The 22,026-nt window shown below is 41.7% G+C and overlaps 1 protein-coding gene across 3 annotated transcripts in view; it reads left to right on the forward strand.

Annotated features, from left to right (window-relative positions):
• Positions 1-1,150: 1,150 nt before the first annotated feature.
• Positions 1,151-22,026, forward strand: part of GOSR1 (golgi SNAP receptor complex member 1) — a 29,671-nt gene continuing 8,795 nt past the window's right edge. For 2 of the 3 annotated variants that reach the window (XM_061363532.1, XM_061363534.1), the window contains exons 1-7: positions 1,151-1,267; positions 1,645-1,759; positions 3,207-3,294; positions 3,499-3,606; positions 4,667-4,758; positions 4,955-5,029; positions 18,233-18,262. In XM_061363532.1, the coding sequence (XP_061219516.1) occupies positions 1,237-1,267; positions 1,645-1,759; positions 3,207-3,294; positions 3,499-3,606; positions 4,667-4,758; positions 4,955-5,029; positions 18,233-18,262 (539 nt within the window). In that variant the 5' untranslated portion in view covers positions 1,151-1,236. The remainder of the gene's footprint in view (positions 1,268-1,644; positions 1,760-3,206; positions 3,295-3,498; positions 3,607-4,666; positions 4,759-4,954; positions 5,030-18,232; positions 18,263-22,026) is intronic. The other variant, XM_061363533.1, reaches the window with a different exon arrangement.

Consider the following 22,026-nt stretch of genomic DNA (forward strand, 5'->3'; position numbering starts at 1 on the left):
AGTGCTAACCCTGCCTAACCTCTGAACCTCCCCTGCTTCTGAGGGCTTTAACAAGAGACAGCTGGGGTTTGTGTTAAAGTTAAGTTTGCAAATGGTCCTTAGGGCTCTGTTTGGGTTTCATTTGCTCTGGCCGCAGGTGCTGGGGGCTGAGCTGGCCTTGCTTTGTCCCACTAGCAATAACCCTCTTTAGAGCTGGCCCTTTCCCTCCGTGAGTGGTGTTTGGCAGTAGCTTGCAGTAGGTGTGTGGGTTTGAGTGGGTTTGAGATGTTTTGCCAACCCGTGAGACTTTTCTACACAGCAGGACCTGGCTCTCGCTCTGTGCTCGGGGCTGCAGCAGGAACGCCTGGGGCTGTTTGTCACCGGTTGGGGAAGGCAGGAGCAGCCTCCCCTCACTGTCCATCCATCCATCCATCCATCCATCCAGCCGCCCGAGCCGGTCCCCCGCAGGCGCTTGTCCCTGCAGCGTGTCCATGCACTGTGCCTTCAGATGTCCGTTTTTTAAGGGACTTGACTCGCCTTTTCCTGGCAGCGGGAGCGAGGCCTGGCTCTGCCCTCAGCCTCTGTTTTTTACCTGTATACCGAGATCCAATAATCCGTATAAAACTATTTTGATGTCCGCTTGGGTTGTCTCCTTCTTCCTTCAGCGTGGGCTTGGGGCTGCAGGGAGGATGCTGCGGCAAAGCCGGTGCAGTTGTATTGCAGCTCCTCTTTGAGGGGTTCAGTTCTGTGCCCCTTGCTAAAGGATACTGAAGTGCTGGGGCAGGGGCAGGAGCACAAGTGTGATGGGGGATAGCAGAGGGGAGGGTTTAGGCTGGAGCAGAGGAGGCTCAGGGGTGACCTTGTCGCTCCCTGACAGGAGGATGGGGTGAGGTGTGCAGGGTCATTGGTGTCTTCTCCAAGTGCCAGGACAAGAGGAAACGGCCTCAAGCTGCACCAGGGGAGGTTTAGATGGAGCTGGGGAACAATTCAGGCATTGGAAAGGCTGCCGAGGGCAGGGCTGAGGTCACAGCCGAGTCCTCACGGGTGGGTGCTGGCCTTGGCGGAAAAGGTTGGATCAGATCTTGGAGCTCTTTTCCAGCGTGGTTTACTCGATGAAATCGCCTCCCAGCCGCTAGGTGGCGCTGCAGCGGGAGGGCCGCCCATCCCGCCGCCGGCCGCGCCTCCAGAGCGACGCTCTAGCTCGCCCTTCTCCCTGGCGCGGTCTCGCCGGGCCGCGGCTGACGTTGGACAACAAAGATGGCGGCGGCGAGCAGCAACTACTGGGAAGGCGAGTGGGGCCTGGGCGCGGCGGGGACGGGGCAGCGGGATCCCGCCCGGGCAGGCCGGAGCCGCGGACGGGTCCTCTCTGCTTGCCCCCGGGTGGGGGGCCGGCGCGGCTGGAGGAAGGGGTGGCCCCGTCGTCCCCTCAGCCATGAGGCGGCTGTGCCCGGCTGAGGGCCCGTGGGGAGGGGGCGCACCCTGAGCCCGACCCTCGCTGTCCTGTGGGACAGGGCCCGGCAGTGTTCAGCCGTGCCCCCTCCTGCGAGGGTCCCCCTTTCTCTGCGGGCTTTCCCCGCCATCCGCCAGCTCCGCCTCGTCCCCCTGAACGCGTGCGGTCCCCGGGCGCGTTTGTAACTTGTCCCCGCTCTCGGGCGCCCTGTGCAGATCTCCGGAAGCAGGCGAGGCAGCTGGAGAACGAGCTGGACCTGAAGCTGGTCTCCTTCAGCAAGCTCTGCACCAGCTACAGCAGCTCCCGAGATGGAAGGCGCGACAGGTATAGGTACTAGCCCGTTTCTTTACGTTTTAAACGCTGCTTGTGCTACTTGCTTCATTCTTATACTCTGCTTCATGTTAGTTCCACCTGTGGCTGTTGTGCTCAGCTTCTTAAGCAGCTCGTTTCAGCACTTCTCATTGCTGGTGTTGGGCTTGATGCAATATTGAGTGATATTGGGGGATGAGTCAGAAAGGCGTGTGGGTTGCAGAGGTGCCTTGTGAGAGTCATGTCACTGAGGAAACTGTACTGGTAACGGTGGGGTTTGCATGTTGAACTGATGACAGGGTTTTTTAATGCTTACGTTGGCTTATTCTCCAGTTTTTCTTGTATTAAAGTAGCAGGAGGGCTTCAGAGAAGTGAGTACGAGGGGAATTCCCACTTCCAGGTGGGCTGGGGTGGTACTTGTAATCTTTGCTTTAATGATAAGGGAATGGGAGCACTGAGCAGCTGTGGTTAGTCCAAGGTTAATCAAGGGACTAGTACTCCATTTAGGAAGGGTAGCTGCTGCTTTCTGGCTTTCTCCTAAGGTGAGTAGTAATAATGAGAGCTATATATTTGCTTTTTTATACATATATATGGTTCATATATATATGGTTTGTTCATATATATTTGAACCATATATATATGGTTCATTCATATATATATGAACCAGGTAAATAGGCATGGGTGTATTTACATGAGTAGTTTCTGTTTACTTTAGTCAGACTTATGTTTGACTGAAGAATTACTTTGATAAAACTTTTCAGGTCTTTCTTGCTTATGGGCCAGAGTTGAGGTCTTCTACAATGTTAACTGTCAACTTCTATGGCCCTGTATGCAACCATTAAAAACTGCCATTGCTTCCTTATTAACTTTGGGTCCTGGCTGTGTATCAGTTGTGTGACAGCTCTGCAGATGTAGAATGATGTTTTTGTTTATTGAAGTTGATAATTGAATCCATTTTCAACCTTTCCATGAACTTCTGGTTCTGGAAACCTGAGAGATCCTCAACAATGATCATGTTACTCTTGAATCAGAGTCTTGGTCTCTCTTGTTTCTGGCTCTGTTACTTGCTGTGTAATCTAATTGTTTTAGTTATCTTTGCTGTACTTCTCTTACAGTAGTTATGGTGGATTACCAAAGCAATGAGTAGTCTTTGCAAGGTATTAGTTGTCATGTTTATACATTAGCATACCCTGTGTTGTGCTTCTGTTCTGTTGCTTAGATGTGACTTTGTTGTGGCTTTAATTTATCTTAGAAAGCTTCTAGGGAAGGTGTGAAACTGTAACTGTGATAAATTGTGTGGCTTGTGTTGCTCTGTAGAGCACTGATTGCTTCATAGGTTAGTGGGTTGTCCTTACACCGTGTTTAATTAAGGTGCCTTGCACTTGGCCTTGTTGAACTTCATGAAAAGATTCCTGAGATCCATAAAAATATGATGTCCTTTGCAGTAACTGCTCCTCTTTTCCCTTAGCTCTGACACAACTCCCCTCTTAAATGGATCCAGCCAGGACAGAATGTTTGAGACCATGGCTGTGGAGATTGAGCAACTTCTGGGAAAGGTAACTGTGGGTTTACTTCAGCTTCTAGGAAACATTGCAGTGCAGGTTCCTGTGATGCATATTGGGAGATACTAATGTGGGTGTTAGACAAGTGTTTCTGGAGGTACACGTCTGTTGTTAGAGCTGGCTCCTTCAACATATGCACTGTGAGTTTCTTCCAGGAACAAGCCATTTCATGGGTTGGTTTTGTTTTTCTTTCTCCAGCTTACTGGAATAAATGACAAAATGGCAGAATACACAAATAGTGCAGGAGTCCCCTCCCTGAATGCTGCCCTGATGCACACGTTACAGCGTCACAGAGACATATTGCAGGTAACAGACCCGTGGCCTTCTTGCTTGTGTTTTGTTCCTTTGTTTGGAATCATAGTTAACAGTGCTGGTATCGCAGCATGCTTCAGTGTCTGATCAGAAGATTTAAATGGCAACAGTCCCAGCTCACTGTTCAGACACCCCAGTCAATGAACTTGAGTTGAAAATTGCATTTTCTATGTTATATTGGTGGTACCTAACTAAGAACAGTAGAACATGCCATCTTGTGTAGGTGTCTTATATAGCAAAAGGGGAAAGGTGATGGATTATCTTGTCTGTGTGGCCTGTCACACAGCTATGTGTGAACTTAAAGTACGATGGTAAAACCATCTAAACTGCTAAAAAAGGTCGAAGGAAATGTGATGGCTAAAGCTACTAATTTATGTTAGAAATCAACCATGTTTCAAACTGGTGATGTTTTCATGGCATGGTAGTGTTAATAAGGCATGTTTTATGTGGCTGGTCACGTACAGTTTGGTTTCTGTTTCGTATCTCTAATACACAATGTAAAAAGCATTTTATTAGTAAAAACCGTGACATTTACGTGGAAAGCAGTGCTGAATACGTACAGTGGGTTTGGAGGACACCAGTTGCCAGTTTAATTGGTTTTCCAGCAGCAGTAGCTGCCTGAAGTGTTTTCAGATGTTGAATTGCAGCTTGAACATTAAAAAAGAGTTGCCTTCCCTGTTCAGAAAAGGCTCTTTTTTTCATCTGATGTAACTTAACAAAATAAACCCATGAGCACCTTCACCACACCGAGTAGACCTTAGTAATTCAACCAGTAAGGGGGAATTCTAATACAAAGGTAATTCATCAGAAAGGTGAAGTGCAATGAAACTGGGAGAAGGAATGACCATGGATTTCCCTCTATAACCTTAAAAGTTAGCAACTACAGTCAGAGCAGTGAGTTTCAAAGACACCTAGCATTTTTGATGTTAGTTTCAGAAGTTGGTCTTGCACTTTGTGTTAAAGAACAGTTCACATTTTAAAGGATGGTTGGATCCTGATTGAGTGTATTGTGTTGTTAAACTGGGCTCAGGTTCCTCGTTTTGTTTTATTACAGGATTATACACACGAATTCCACAAAACCAAAGCAAACTTCTTGGCAATACGAGAAAGGGAGAATCTGTTGGGATCAGTAAGGAAAGATATCGAGTAAGTTGTTTGCTATAGCAATGGTATGGGACTGTTCGTGGGGGGGGGGGGGGGAAAGCTGGAAACTCTCTTGTAGGAGAATCTGTGGCGTCATTTATTCCTCTGTAATCTGAATATAGCAAAAATAGTTACTTGAATTCACAGCTCTTATTAAGGTCATGTTAAGATTCTGATTTGTTTTGTTGTTGGATTTTAGATCATATAAAAGCGGGTCTGGCGTGAATAACAGAAGAACAGAACTATTCCTTAAGGAACACGAGCACCTTCGAAAGTAGGTGTAATTTGTGATTTACTCTTTGGAGGGATGAATCATTCTCACTTTCAAGCATGTGTGAAAGCTTTGTCCATTTGTCAATACGTATGTCCACAATGAAAACCTTGCACTTGGAATTGTGTGACAGTGCTGCTACTTGTGTAGCTGGATAAACTTTTATTGCTTGTGCTGACTGAAATGTGTATAGTAGGTAGTGGTCATGACTGTTCCCAGTGATTTCTGACTTTTAGGATCTTGTCAGCACTAAGTGATACCATGTTGTCTTCAGCAGGCTTTTAGAAATCACTTCTGAGTCAGACCTTGCCCTTGGCCTTTGCCTTTATGGCATGATCACTGGGATAAAGGTTAAAAAATTAAACCAAAGTCCCAATGATTTAGCTGGTTTTCCCTTTCTTCTTCATTTGTCAGTCAGACAAAGAACCTTTTTCCTTTTGTCTCCACTGAATGTGTACAAATGGCGATGAAAGAGACTAATTCCAGTGTTACCCATGCACTTAAATACCTGCAAATTGACTCTAGTTTATTGGCCAAGATAACAAACAAAACAGGACTTTCTTTTCATTCTTGTTGCAACGAGGGCATTAGATTATGAGTAGCTGCTTTGTGTGATCGCCATTCAGCAAAAGCAGCATGTTTTGATAGAGCAGCACGGGGTGGTTCACGTTTTCTAGGTAGTCAAGAAGTAGCACTGATCTTCATGCCTGTTCTTGATTGTCCTTGCGCTAAACCTCAGGCTTGCACAAGAGGGCAGCCTTTCACTTGAAATAACTAACTATAAAGTGACCTGTGGCTTTCTCCAATGTGCCGTCTTAAACAGAGCTCCGACTTCCAGCCAGAACTGCACGAAAAGCTTTTACAGGAGATTAAACCCAAAATCTGATTGTGGCTTAGCACCATTTCATCCTCAAGTTTCTTTAGTATCTTTAAATCTTAGAAGTTAGTTGATTTAAAGCTCAAATTATGACTTCTGTTAGGTTGTATTTGTTGTTAAAGCTATGTGATGAGGAAATGTAAAGTTGCCAGGAAAAAAACCCCACACTCTTAATACTTTGTAGGTGAGTGTTACCTGAGATGTTGTACTTTGAAGAATTAATGCCAGTTAACCTGAGTAAACCTGATTCTTTCTAGATGTTGTGTTTTGGTTTTCTCTGTTTTTGGAGGGGTGATAAATGCATTCATACATTTGTCATTTTGTTAAAGAAGGCTACAAATAAGGTGTTCCTGAAGTCGTAAAACCCACTTCTAAGAAAGTGACATTTCCCTGAAGGCACTGTTTTGAAAAGGTTGAAACAATGGAGAGGAAAACTTCATTTTGTAAATGTTATCTGCAGATGTCTTCAGAACTGGAGCCCAGCATTCACTGAGCATTGATTGCTTTGATCTCTTTAAACATGCTGAGCTCTCCACTATGATTTTGGGGTAAAACTGCCTGAAAAATAGAATTAAATAAGGCAGTTTTGGAAACAGTGAAACCGTCTTCTAAGTGATAACTTGCAAATGTCAAGACTTCTGAAACCTGTGAAAAGAGTTTGAAGAATGGGGATGGGAACTTTGCAAGTGTATTGTTATATGCTCAAAGGAATGAAATAACACTGCAGGAATGATATATTTGTATCAGATATTGGAGCATTCACGTGGTCTTGGCACTGCTTAATTTATTATATGAAGTCCTTTATTACATACTTTTCCATGATCTGATAATGGAGGATGTATGGGCTATTACCCACTGCAGAGAACCAGGCTCATCCGTCAGCCTTGTGCTTTATGCACTACCATGTGAGACAGGGTAAGCAGAAACTTGACTTCACTCTTGGCAGCTTTTCTATGACTGCTCTCTAAAAAGCCTGCTGGCAGCCCAGGAGCATGTTCTTTGTGGTGATATCTCACTTGGGAATAGGATGAGGAGATCCATAAAGCTCTTCTCTCTTAGGGCATAATCATGGAATAGTTTGGGTTGGAAGGGACCTTAAAGCTCCTCCAGTTCCACCCCTCTGCCATGGGCAGGGACACCTTCCAGTAGAGCAGATTGCTCCAAGCCCCATCCAGCCTGGCCTGAACCTCTGCTTTTTGCCTAAATCCATCTCCTTGTTTTTCTGTTCCATTCTGAATGTAATCTCTTCTGGAAGAAGAATGAAGGAGAATCTATGGGTTTTAATTTTCCCTATGTAGGTAATAGTGAAAAAGGAGGAGATATAAATCTGAGAGTACAAAATTCTTGTGAATAAAAGGATCCAGCATATATTAAGCACCAATAGAATCATAGCAGTGGAAGCACTTCACAAACCCTTGCTATGCCTGTAATACATAAACCTGCTCTCCATTAAGCTGTGAGGATGGTGCATCCATTTGGATGCACTCTTCTGGGTGGGGCTGGCTGCTGTGTCAGTGCTGCTGGCACAAGTCTGGTGTGCACTTTCAGGTTAGGATCATGGTGCTGCTGGGATAGCCCTTGGGCTGGGGGCATGCAGGGCTCCCAGTTCTGGAAGTGCTAAGGAAAACGTGGTGTGGTGTTCTCTCTTCAGTGGAAAGCTTTGCTGATGCCTCAGTTCACTTTATAAATCAGCTGAGTGTGAGTTTTGTTGGAAAAGGAGATTTATCTAGAGATATAGTTGGCTGTGGATGAGTAGTTTCTGAGTTGCTCAGTTTCCCACTTCTATACAGAGAGCTCAAGAATAGTTTTAGCTGTCTCTGGAGATAAAACCAGTAATGCTCACATTTTGTAATAAACTAAATTGAAATGAGGCTGGAATACAGATTTCACCAAATATTGATGCCCTGATAATATTTTTACCTAATACCTCCAACCTTTTGTTGTGTCAGGTAATAAATACCAAGTCTAGCATGGTCATGTTTGCAGTTGCTGTTTGAATGCTTGTTTTCTTGGGTCTGTGCCATTCAGTGAAGGTGTTTGTCTCATCTTTTCTGTTTGCATGCTTTTGGCCAGGGAGATAAACAAGTCATCCATTTTCTTGTAATACTGTTTTCTACCTAAAGAAAACAATTTTGATTAAGGGATCTAGCTTAGCACTTGAAAAACTGCCCTGATAAGTGCTGCCTCAAAGGAGAGAGTCAGCTTAGTGTTGCCCTGAGGAAGTCTGCAGTTGTCGATGAGTGACAGTAGAAAAAGGACTGATGTGTTTGATTAAATCAGCATTATTGTGTGTATGCAAAGGAAAATTGCCCTTGTGTTGGTACTTTTACTGTAGGTGAATGATACCCTATGAGGTGATAGTGATGAATTTGTAAAAATTGATGAGGGCTTCAAAGGTTTAGATAGAAATTACAGATTTTATTCCCTGTGATGAATTCATTGCAAAACTAGATGAAAATGAGACCACTTTAGTGGTCAGCAGCATTTGCTGGAGTACGTTTGTTCTATCATTGTAGGGCCACTGTACAACTATTGCTTTATTACTCAGGTCCACACTCAAAAACTAGACATCTGTCCTCCTCCAAAAGAAGAGGTGACTGGATCATGAGCTGTGGTTCTAATTGCTGACAGATGACTACTTGTTTCTGGTGGGTGTCCCTGTGCAGGATATCAGTCTACCTGGTAAAAAAGATTTCAGCTTAGAATTGGGGTGTGATGCAGGTAGATGAGATGAACCTGCTCAAGTGCTCCTTAGCTAAGGACATAAAACACCCCTGTGTGGCTTAAAATTTATAGCACTGGATCAGAGGGTAGGGAGACCAGAAGAGAAGGATGAGAAACTTTGAAGGAGAAAAGGAGGAGAGCAAACAGAGGAATGTGTTCTGTATGGGAAAGAGGAATAAGAGAAGTGAGCAAAAGAAATAACGGGAATCTGCAGCACTCGTGTAATGGTGCTATTAATAATATATACCTGATTCATGGAGATGATTAGGATAAACTGATGTTTTTGCAGTACTTCATATATGTGAAGTACTCTGGAGTGCTAAATATTATCATCACTATTATTATTATTGCATTTCATGTTTCAGCAGAACTGTTTCAGATTTCCTGTTGTTGTTTGGGCAGAAACTGTCACCATCAGTAGAGAATAATCACCGGGAAACTGCTTTTCAACTTTGTAATACAGTCTAGATCTTAATAGAGGGGGTGACTTGTTGACCATTTTTCCTCTAAATACTGATGTTGCTTACAGATCCTCACTACAGTACTGCTTTGTGCAGAGAAGTTAGCTTAATGAGGTATGGAGACACTTTACAGGAGTTTTGATTAGAGGTGTGTTGATGTTCTGGGGAAAAGCAACCAGTTTTCTACCTTAATTTCCTTTTGTTATCCCTGCTTTTCACACTCTTGATTTCCATTCACCATGCTGTTGCTGCTCAGGTTCCTGTGGATTTCAGTGGACCTTCAGTATTGAATTAGAGCCAGAGAACTGCTGTTGCCTCCCCTTCCATCCCCATCTTCACTTCCAATTGCAGGGGGAGTATCACATGAAAGGGGCGCAGATTTTCTTGACCCCTCATGTTTAATCTGTCTCTCAGCACCCCAGGAAAGCCAGGACTGTTATCCATAACATGGGCTTTTTAGGAAGGACTGTACACTCTGTCCAGGCAGCAGCACAAATAAAGTGGTTTTCAAGGAAGGGATTTGAACAAGGAGGATTTTTGGTATTGGAAAAGCTCACTTAAGATGCACAACTTGTCCTGTAATCCTGTTTGGAAATACAATTCTATTTTCTCATTCTGCTCCGTCTCCTATTGCTGAGCAGTTCTCTGTATTGCAGTTGTGCATCAGTGATTCCTTGCTTTTGCCTTATCTCTGAATGGGATTGAATGGGTTTTATCTCCAAACCTGCTGGCAGAACCTCTGTCTCTTGAAGATTCATGGCAGAATGACACAAAGCCACTTCCCTAAATAGCAGGATTGGCTTCCCTGGTACAATCCCATGCTGAATGCGAGATTTGGGCATATCATATATTTAACCACAACACCAGACTGAGAACACCTTGTCTGTTTTCTTATTCTAATAGTAAATAATGCTCAGTGAGGGAGACAGTTCCCATCTTCTGGAAGAAAAACCCAGGAGCTTCACTGCTTGTTATGTGGCTGTAATTAGACAACTCTGTGAGCAAGTTATTGAAGTAGTTTAATGAGAATTTGAGGAGGTTCAAAGCCTGAAGGCACTGAAGGAAGATGCTCTCCTGAGTGTTGTTATTATTTATAAATAACTTAATATAAGAATGTGAAAATCAGCCAAGCACTTCATAACTTTCTAAAAATAGGTGAAGCTTCATTAGGGTAAAATCAAGGAGTGCTTTTCATCTTTCTGTGCTGTGTTTAGGGCTTTAAGAAACAAACCTACCCCAAAACACTAGACCAAAGAGTCAATTCGTCTCACAAGGTTTATTTGCATGCTTTCCTTTAGAGTTGGATTGCTTTAAAAAATGCTGTAATCAGGAATTTCCCTGCCATTTATGACTGTTGTGATATTTTTATACCTCACTATGTCTAAATGTACCCCTAGGAAACTCTGCCTGGTCCCTACAGAAACTACAGAACAAACCCTCACAACACAGTGTGAAAGGATTACCTGAATATACCATGGAAAGAAGGGTGGTTGGGACTAAAACTTGGCTCTGGTTCTCAGTTCTGAGCTTTGCCTTGGAAACAACACTATACCCTTGATGGGGGGAGAGGGAGACATACAAAACCACACTTCAAACTTCAGAGCTCTGTGTCTGCTTCTGAAGTTTCCTGCTGGTTTCAGAAATAAACAGATCAGTGATGCGTGTTTTATTTGTTTTTAGCTTTCCTTTCAACACTGTTTCTTAACTAGGACAGCTTCCCCCTCCCAAGGTCTGTATTGAAATTAGGACTTTGACAAGAACTGAAGTCCTTCTTACATGGGTTGGTTCTGAAAAGTAGCTGTACCTTTTGAACAGAATCAATGATTGTGGAGTTTTCAGAACTTCTTTGGTGGAATCTGAGAATCACTTCTGATTCCAATGCAGCATGTCATTTTTCTGCCAGTGTGGCTGTGTACTTCTTTATTCTGTCAGGACTGAAGTGCTTGCTTATTATTTGCTATTGGAACGCCAGTGAAAACAAGCTGTTGAATTTTGTTTGATGTGTATGGGTATGTTAAATAGTGATTATTTCCATTTTTCTCAAATACAGAGTGTACAGCTGGAAAGTTACCACATTGCTGTATAAATGTCATGCTTGAGTCTGTTTATTTTGCATCTCTGTGCTAATGCATCAGGAGGAGATCCTCATCATCCTTGGCTGCTGAATGGTAGGCTCTGCACATAGTGTGTTGCTTTACCAGTGGTTTGATAGAAAACATTGACTCCCATCTGCTGAGGTACATAATCCATGGTGGTAAGCAGGAGTAGGGCCAAATTCCCACTAAAGCACGCCTGGTTTAGCCTGGTAATGAAATTTTGCTTAAAACCTTTCAAGGACCTTAGTTTTGTTGTCAAGTGAAAGATGCAGAGTGCTTTCCTCTCACTTGAGAGACTGGTTTGTATTGCATAGAGTCACACTTCTGGAAGAATGCATCTTGGCATCAGACTTAGGTAAGAAGGCAAGCCTTGGAACAAAATTGGGTCAGAAGAAGAATGTGGAGAACTTTACCCGTTAATGAATTGCATCCTTAATTTGGATTGAGGATGGTTTAAAAGTAGTGTGCACTTTAAATTCTGAACCACTGGTGTTTGTTATGTTGTACAGTTAAATTTGCAGTTTGAAGCATCAGTTTCTGAAACTCGTAAATGGGCAGGTAGATAGTTGTAACATGAGATACTTCAGCCAAGTCCTGGATGAAAGCCATATAGCTTCCTACACGTACCAAAGAAACCCTCAAAACCACAGCAGGTGAAGATGCAGTCAGGAAGTGGAATAAATTTCTATCAGTGGGTATTTCGGGGTTGTCATCCTAGGGATAACTCATTTCTGTGTTAGCTTCACTGGAAATTAAGATGAGATTCATTACAAAGCTGTTTATATGACGGGGCTCTTCTAGAAGACATTTCCCCCTCGTGTTCTTTTCTCTTGGTTACTTAGTGTGTAAGGCTTTTTAGCTTTGCCTAGCTTTGATAAAAAAGCATAAACTGAAAAAGCAACACAACCTTTTTGTTACCGTGCAGATGATAAACAGCTTGTGTTTCTTGCAAGTTGTGCATCTAACTTGTCTGTGTGTGCTCAACAAATGAGTAATGGCTGATTGTCTTGGTAAAGCTCATTTTTCAACAGACCGGTGTTGGGTATTGAAAGCTGTGTTGCTTTGTGTTGAGGGGTTTTCCTTTTAGTAAAAGGTATAGTCTAAATTCTGTGTTTTAAACGGGAGGGAATAATGAAAACAGCGCTCCCACTGAAGGCTGGTTCTCCATGCAGCATGTAAAATTTGAGGAAATGCCGATATAGTCCATTAGTAAGTTACTGGAATTATTCTGACAGTTGTGGTTACTGATAATGACTTACAGTAAGGCCTGCCCTTCTCAGTTCATTTAACTTTGTTCCTATGGGTAATATGGAGCAATTATATGGGAGGGTCAATCTCTCCAGGAACTTTCACAACCATGAATAGAGAGCCTCTAGAAACCTCATTATGTGGCAGTTGGTGCCATCCTGGCCTTGGTCGTGTGCTTACTAATAGGCAACCAGCTCCTGCACTTCATTTAGATGATAGGAACTGTTTTCATTTTAAGTTCTTAACTGCATTCTTTGGGTAAACTGTATGCTGCAGATTATGGAGAAGGCTCTTATTTCCTTATAGATTTGCTTGAAAGGAAGAAGTATTGCTGTTGCTCACCCTCTTGGGACTCTCAGGCATCAGGCACTCTCCCCAGTAGTCTTTAAATGTGCCAAAGAGCTTTCTTGGCTACCTCCTGTTTTTACAGAAACATTTCTTTCACTCTTGTTAATAATTCCCAGACAAGTCAATGGAGTTCAGTGGAGGTGCAGAATGTACCCTTTGGAAATCCAGGAGGAACAACATGTTGGTGTTCCTGGAGCTGTGAGGGAGGATCCCTGTGTTTAGGGATCCCCCTGCAAAGGGAGAGCATTGCTTGGTGCTTGCTCACATCCGTTAAGTTGGTCTTTAAACTGAGTTAGAACAACTCATCTTTTCAGTGGTTATGGGGCATCTGTAGACATGTTTACAGAGGTTAGACAGCTGTAAGGAAAGTACTTACGTTAGTTTATCTTAAACCCAGATTGTTGGAATTGAGAAGCTGTCAAGGCATTTACTTAGTGCTGGAGCTAAGAGTCCAATTCTTAGTGAATTTTGTGTCATAGGATTGTATGTTGGAGGAAGTAGGTTTCACCAGTTCATTTTACTGGAAATCTTTTGGCAGATTGTTCCCTACAGTGAAAAGCATGTCTCTTGGATGTGTTCTTTCCTCATATACAAGGTACACATGAACCATCTGGAAAGAAATTCAACACCAAATAATGTTAGTTAACTCCTGCCTAGAGCAATGGGTTGTGTTCCAGTGCCTTTCATTCTAGATGTAACAAATTACTTGCATTGATTAAAAGCCATGGGATGTTGTGCCATTGTGCTTTTTTTGTTTCTTTTCCAATTTTGCAGCTATTCCTCATTCTTATTAAAAGTGATTCCTTAGTGTCAGACTCCCCAGTACAGTGATGTGCTGAAATAAGTTTATTTATGTGTTGAGAGTTTGTAGGTGTGATGTTGTTAATAATGTATTGTTCCTTTGGGGCAAATCTATACATTGACTTAAGGCTTATGTTTGTGCTGGATTGGTATGTGTGTTTGTTGTAAGCTCTCATTTCACCTCACGTACTGCAACCAACATTACACCTCCTTAGCATTTAGGTTTATGCTTTAATTGACATACAAAGGGAACCCACAAAAGACATCAGTTTTTGTCAGTATTTGAATCTTTCTCTGCTTTCAGAATGATTTCTGTAGGCAAACTGTTCATCCCTGAAAATACCCATCTTGCCTCATGTCTTTGGTTTTGAGTGTTGTAGTCCCATGGCATGTTTGGCTCACCACATTCTTGTGCTGATTCCCAGTCAGTAATAGGCTTCTATACCAATTCTTGTCCTCATTAGCAGCTGTAGAAGACTGTTCAGAGTAGCTGAGGAGCTCCAGTAGAATTCACTCTTTGACACTAAATTGAATCAAGCTTAAGACAAGTCTAGCAAAATCTGGAATATCTTGTCTGCCATCACAGAATGCTTTACATTCTGCTTCAGTTTTTAAATCTTCAGATTTTTTAGATGATGAGATACGTCAATGGCAAGCAGAAAAAATGAGTTGGTGTGTGGGTTTTTGGTGTGTCTGCACAGTGTTTCTTTCACTTGTGGGTTAGGAATTACTACTATGGTGGAAATAACTGACTGTAGAAGTCTGATTTGCTTCATCATAATCTCTTTATTTGCATTAGAGTATCAAGTATGTGTTTCAGTATTTGCACTGCTGGAAGCCCCATGTTCCCTGGTGCTAGTGATTGATTTTTGCAGGTAGAACAAAGTAAAATTATTATTTCTGTAATTATTCCTAATAAAAGTAAGAAAAGAGTTATCAAGTGCTAAGATGAGTTTATTCTACAGGGGTTTTCCCTAATCCTTTAAAATTATTCTTTATGATAATGTTGCTCCTTATTTCATCTGAAGGGTTTAAAATGCATTGAGAAATGAGTTGTGTGCGGATGAGTGTTACTGCTCTACTTTATTTCTCTGACAGGTGCTTGTACTGGGTATCTTAACTAGTTAAGTCAGCAGCAAAATCTATGGATGTGGGAGAAGCACAGTGCTTACCTGAGTAATCATATGTATGACTAAATTCTAATTACTGGCATAGAAAATGGCTTAAGAAAAACAAATCAGAAAATGCCTCCTTTAGTTGTAAAAGCTCGATGTGATGGACAGGCTCATTTTCTGTCCTAGAGGCCTATTTCACTGCGTTTCTCCTTTGGATTAATTAACCTGTCTGCATATTTCAATGGCAAACTACACAATCTTCTGAAAAGAGCAGTTGCACAGAGGCCTGATGATAACATGCATGACTGCGGCTGTGGACTTGTGTCATTTATTACAAGAGGTGATTGCCTCAGCATCCTTCAGCATTCTTTTCAGATAGTATTTTGCAATGGCTTTGTCAACGTGCCATCTGTCTCGACAGGTGAAAGTGCATAACGTATTGAAACAGATGGCAGATCAGATTAATACTGCCCAGAGCCATTGCTTGCTTACTTGGGTGTGCATAAGGTGATGTCCACTGGATTGGTTGTCTTTGCTTGGAAAGCAGAACAACACAGTCAAGAGATTTGGTTTGTTTTTCTTTTTAAAGAGCCTCTTTTTGTAGTGTTTTGAATGTGAGTTAAGAAAAATTGCCTCTTTCAATGATATTTTTTATTCTGTCAAACAGTTTGAAATGTTCATTATTCATAGCTGTGAGAGCATCTTCTATTTGTGTAAAACAGGTTATTATTAGTCAGCGATCTGCAAACTTCCCTTGGCTCTCTGTTGTACTTTGTGTTCCTCATCTCCCTTCAATCTGACTGTTAATTTCTATGGTTATGAAATACACAATGATGAAACAAACTGCTTCTGTCTGGGTGTTGCTCTAAGTGAAAGCTACAGTCTGTATTTGCCAGGAAGTTGGAAGGACTTTGAGATGCTGCGTGAGTGCATGTTATTGCCTTTAGAAAAGCCTCAAGCATCTGCTCAAACTGAACCTTGGACAGGAAGTATTCAACTTCAGAACTTAGTTCAGTCTGCCCTTACTGCACATCAGTCATTCTGAAGAGAATTCATATGCATCTCATCCTTTGAAACAGTTGGTGTGACCGCCACGTCACTCGGGAAGCATTGATCTTGTGACTTCAGGTTCCCTTTTAATGCCTTGTATTGGCATTTGCATCTGTCTGCATTTGTTGCTGTTGAGAACTGTTTATTACTGCATTTGTATTCTACCTGTCATCATTTTACAGGTAGCCACATTTCCAAGATTTATTTTTATATATTTACATCCATCCATACGTATATAAAAAATAACGTGGTATAGTATAGTTAAATATGAAGCTTTTAACTACTTTTTGTGGTTATGTCTCTAATAAAACTGCCTAACTACAGCTTTCTCTAACATAAAAAGCAGTGAGTGTCTGCTGCAAACTGGTAAGCCTAAGTTTTGTGCTCTGAAAACCTTGGAGAACATCCTAGTTCACTTGAGGTCTCCGAATGTGTTCAACATCCCTGTCATCTTCAGCTCATCAACATGAACATACTATGATTTCATCAGTTAAATGGACAAGGAGCTGGTGATGCTGGTGGTGGCAGGGTAGGACTGTTCTAACAATGTTCTGTTCCACAGAATATTAGTAACTCATTTCCAACAAGGCTCTTGATACCTTTTTTGTTATTCATTTTAAAAAGGGTGCCTTCTTGTGTGCTGTTCTTGCTTTTCAGGCTGTTTTCTGATGCTTTTGCAGTTTATTTTTATGCACTTCCCACATGATACACTTGTCTGTTAGAGGCTGCCTATGTTTGAAAGGCACATGCTCAGTTGAATTTTGTATCTTTGAGAAGCAGTGATTATGGCAATTTTAATGCATCACTTTGCTGCTGCCTTGGGACATCATCGGATGCTGTGAGACTTGAATCTCCTTCTACTATTTTGTGTACAGAACCATGGTGTTTTACTTCTCTCTGCCAGTCGTAAATACCACACAGTGAATGAAAATGCTTTTATTTGATTCAACTGATGTGCTTGCGACTGCTGTGAATCTTTGGAGTGTGGCTTTGTTTTGGGAGCTCAGAGTGTTCCAGTGTGTTCAGCATTTGCTGCCCCAGTTGAGCTCCTCTCAACTTAAAATCAGGCAAAATATTTTTAGTGCTCTGTGTGCTGTCTCCATATTTCAAGCCCTGGACTAGACTGAAATAGCAACCTTTGTTTTCACTGCTTTTCACAGACAAATAAGGACACGCTGGTAGCATCTCCCCCCCACCATGCAGCTTACACACGCATGCACACAACCGCACAACGTGCTCCTTCACTGTGCCTCCAGCTGGAGGTGTGGAGGGATCTCCAGAATTTCTGTGGGTAGAAGAAAAGTTCCAAATTAGGCAGCTCCAGCTGAGTCAGAGGCTGTTGGTACCTTCCCTTCCTGAGGTGGCAGAACACTTGGAACAGGGAGGATGGACGATGAAGACTGTCATACTCTTTCAGTGTCTTTTAATCCTTTTAGTTTGGCAGCAGTAAATTCTGCTTTCATACTGGAAGCAAAATGCAGTGCAACATAGAACTCCTTTTTGTCAAATTGATTGCCTTCTTAAAACTGCAAACTCATATTTTTTTCAGTTATTCTATGCAGGTTTGCCTAAGTCTGTGGTAAACTGAGCAATTGTAGGGATGTATCATTGTTTCCACAGCATGGGAAGCAGGGATGCACTCACCTATTCTGTGTCAGTGTTACATTTGCGATACTGATTGCTGTAACAAGATATATTTTAAACTGTGATTAAAAACCTGTCTATAAGAACTTGAGTAGAGAAAAAGAGGAGTTGCTCCAGTCTTCTGAGGATCTTGTTTGCCATTCCAATCTCACACATCCGTGTTTAAGTGACATGTTCTCTCTAGTGCTGTATTTTAGGCTGTCCTTTTCCCAGCAATGCTCATAGAACTCAATTGATGTGAGGCAATGAGAGGGAAGGGGGATGCGTGTTATCAGGGTCTTGTTCTTACAGATGGTGTGTATTCTGTTTCCCATAAGCATCGCTTTATTCTCATCCAACTGCTATTACTATAGAAAGAACTTGCCTCTAACCACCATAAAACAGTGTTTGGTAAACCAGCTCTGCAGCAGTGTTCTGAGATGCTATTACCTGGAACCAAGTCTCAGCTTCTGTTGGTAATTAGGGTTTTTGAAGGGGTAAGCAGGTATGGCCAGGATTAAAAAGCAATAAAATCAGATTCTTTCTTTCCCAGTACTCATTTCCAAACTCTCGTGGGCATTTGGTACACATCAGGCTAAGTTAACGTTCATTAGCCATGAATCATGGAGCATCTGCTCTTGCATACAGGTAGGAAATGCTGCTCCTGAGGAACACTGCCTGTCTTCCCTAAAGGCTCCTATTAACTATATGAAATCTGTGTAGTAGCAGAAAGTGAAATAAGCCATTCTAAGGGTGAATCTGTTAAGGTTTGTGTTACGGTGACCCTTGATTTAATAATCTAAAATAATACTTAATGTTTGTTCCGTTTTTTAACCTTACTTCTTTTTTCTTTTGGCTTTCAGCTCAGATCGACTGATAGAAGAAACAATAAGGTAGGAATGAACGTAGTAATTTTCATTATTTTATGCACAATTGGCATTTGCACTGAATTGTGTCTAAAGCTATCAGTCATTTCATTTGTACAATACCTGTATTGTTCGCAGCTCCTGGGTAATACTACAGTGACGTGGTGGGATTATTTTTGTTTGGGGTTTTCAGTATTGTTCAATGTTGAAATAATGATGTTGCTCAAATAATTTTATTCATCTTAGTTTAGAAAATCTACATTTCTATTCAAGGGTGAATACCCCCTACAAAAACAAAGAGAGTGACTGAGCAGAATGAATGTCAGGTTGAGCTGTTCAGGGCTGTTGCTGTTGTCAAGATGTTTCTTCTCATTGGCACTCTTCAACAATGGGATTTTCTGTAATCCATCAATGTATTCAGCGTGCTGCTGTGCAGCTGATACAGATAAGGGCTCTTACCACAAGGGCTTAAGAGGTTTTTTCTGTTGTATAGTTATTTATCTTTGGGTGCTTTTTTTACATGGTTTGAATACTTAAGTGATACCTTCTCTACCTGCTCTAAGAAGTTTAAACCATAGTATCACAAATGAGTTGTCTCATCTGTGCCCTTCCCAAGCTTCCGCTGAACTCTGGGATTTTGCAGACCAGTATTTCAGAGTGCCCAAGTTAATGGTTCTAAATTCTAGATTATTGCTTTTCCAAAAAAAAAAAAAAGGAAGAAAGAAAACAAGAGAAGCTTTCAGATAATGCATGTACTGGCATAAGTGATCAAGGAGGGTAATTAGAAATGCAGCAAGGCTCTGTGTCCATTAAGGGCTGGCTAGCTTAAGTACACACAGTAGGCTCAGTCTAATTAGCATGGATGGAAGAATGTGTTAAGCTACATTTATGTGATGAACCAGAAGTGGTGAGACCAATAGTGTCTGAAATGTGGGTATAATCTCACCTCAGCATCATAAAGGTATTTGCCAAATTAAGCACAGTTATTGTCACTATTTGTTTTACTTTGGGTTCTAGGCCTTCCCTGATCAAAGTTCCTCTCCCTTTTTGTCATATTTGTAGTCCTGCATCTCCTTCTTGTAAAAATGCTCAACATTTGTTGAATCTCTTACGTGCTACCACTCTACTAACTAGAGCATTAAACAGCATATGGTGATTTATTAAGCTTAATATCCTGCAAAATTACTTGCATTTTATAATTTGAGCACTTAGCTTGCTGATTAAATGTCATCAGAGAAGCTGAGACTATGTGTGATGAGTGAAGCTCTGTGTTGATTTACCTGTGCAAGGGAATGTAGCTGTGGCAGACGGGAGCGCAAAGCAGGGCACTTGCCTGAATGCTCGCCTTGGTTCCTCCATCAGTTTTGAGTCTACTCAGAAGCTCTGTGGTGTCATCAGGTATCCAGGCTGGTTTCAAACTGCTTTGAGTTTCATTTGTATGAGCTGCAGTCCTGTGGTTGACTTCAAGTGGCTGCTTCTCAAGTAGTAATCCCAACTCACGTCGCTTGGGTCAGAGCTCCTTGGTGCTGTTTACTGAAAGCATTCCTTCTGGTAATAAAGGAACCCTAATGTTTAAGAGGCTGGATTTCAGCCCTCCTTGTTGCACTGTTTATTATCTAGAGTAAATTAAATACTTGCTGTAGTTGCCAAAAATTCTACATGTCTTTTTGTAGGCAAAGATGTCATTTAGTGACTACATTGAGCAGGAGAAGTAATTTCATTTATAACATCTTAATCCAATTCCAACTATTGAAACCAGGTGAATTCTTTTGTTTTACTCTTTTTCTTGTCATCCCAATGATTGCAAGTATTCAGGTATGATATTAACTGGGGGTAAACCCTGCTGCATTCGAAGTGAATTTTCAGATAGACATTTACCCAACTTGGGACCATCAATTGGTTTATCTATTGTAAACCAAATAAAAGAGGGAATTATGCGGGGGAAGCTGTTTGAATGCGGATTCCTCGGGTGAAGTGAGATGTAATTAGCTTGTTCTGGCTACTAATACTGCTCTGTCTTCAAGGCTTACATCTGCTTCATTACTCATTATTTGGGTGCAATTCAGGAAGTCAAGAAATCACTTTGTATTTTTTTAGGGGTTGTTATTAAGCAGCGATTCCAAACACTGGAAAGCATTTTCCTGTGGGCAGAGGCTTCTTTTGCCAAGCTGCATACCAGTGACCCCACTGCCAGCCACTGCAGTTAGCACTGATGGTGAAACCCTTCCTCTGACTCTCTGTACAGGACTGAAGAGATGCCAAAATTGACTCTTCCTCTGTCTGGTTCCACCATGGGAACAAACATATGTGTGAGATAATATACGGGTACCTAAGCTGAGATGATTCAGTAACTCAAGTGATGAGTAGGGCTGTCCTTCCAGATGTTTTGATAGTGCTGAACTTTTAATCCATTTTTAAATGGATTATGTTATTTGGGTTCTTACTGCAGCAGATTTCTTTCCAGAAACGAGTGGGATGTGATACTTTGTACTGCAGTTCTTCTGGAACAGTGCTCACTTCTCTTGGCCAGATATAGATAGAAGCATAGATTTTGCTTAATACGTTTTGTGGTTTTGGGGTTTCATTTTCAAACATTATCACTTTTCCAAAATAAAAAACAATTTATTTCTTCTTTTCCAACAATTCACATTTTTAGGCTGGCCCAGTTTGAGGTTTTTGTATCATTTTGCAGGCACAGTGTGGCAAGTTGTGAAGGTTTTATTGTCATACTGTTTCTGAGGCCTAATTCAGGCTGATGTGTCAGTATTTGGATATTAACAGATTGCACAGCTCCCAGACTAATCCCATAGACTTGATTAAAAAACCTCCTTATGCATTTGGGATATTTCTTTAGGTTACAACTAGGATTTAATAAAAGGAGGAAAATCACTTGCACTGATCCTTGACTTTACAGAATGGAGAGGCAAGAGTTAGATTTTGAGTGCCGGCTCTTTTCACTAGAGCCTTGCCACAGTGTCTGAGGAAATATTCCCTTTGTTTTCATCTTGAGCTTCATCAAAAGACACAACAGTCTTTAATGTAATTTGAAAGATGGTGTGTTTATATATGCCTGTATACACTGGTATTTATAGATACAAGTATGTATACACAAAGAAGTGATAGAATCAGAATTTGTAGCAATTTAAAACCAGAGCTTCCATTTCTATGCAGAGTCACAGAGTCCATTCCCTTAATCATAAATGTTGTCATGAATTTAAATGAGCAAGTATGATTCATGGAGTACAAACTGAAGCCCAAGTTCCAGTAATACATGAATTATTTGATTTTAAAAAACAGGCCTTGTTCCTTTGGAGCTTTCTTCTAGTTCCTCATCAATGTGGATTTGGCTGAGCTTACTCAATGGATGCAGCAAAGAGCTGACTTTTAGATATGTTTCACTTGGTGTAATGTCCTGTATGTGTGTGGCTGCTACATGGGGTGTAAATACCTAACAGCTCGGACATTTGTCTAGGTAAAAACACTTTGCTTCCAAGTCAAGGAGCATTAAAGGTGTATCTCTGCCTGTTAGACTAATTTGACTGTGGTGATGGCTGGAAGTATTTAGCACTCTGTACTTTTCCATGCCAGTGAAAACTGCAAACTACACACAAATAGCAGTTGTTTTACTTTTGAAGTTGCTCACATACCCCCAGCGCTACTGAACATTCCAGGATAAACTTGAAATGTAAGTGAAATTCTGAGGAAACACAGCTGCAAGCACAGGAATTTGAGATGCTCCTGCTGATGTGCGGTAGAGATGAGTGAGCTCTTTGTGGCTGTGACCTGGGGCT

The sequence above is a fragment of the Neopsephotus bourkii genome, unplaced genomic scaffold (genome assembly GCF_033783945.1).
Source record: "Neopsephotus bourkii isolate Nb327-2 ecotype Australia unplaced genomic scaffold, CSIRO-AGI_Nbou_v1 NB_1154, whole genome shotgun sequence".
In the NCBI taxonomy this organism is placed as follows: Eukaryota; Metazoa; Chordata; class Aves; order Psittaciformes; family Psittacidae; genus Neopsephotus; species Neopsephotus bourkii.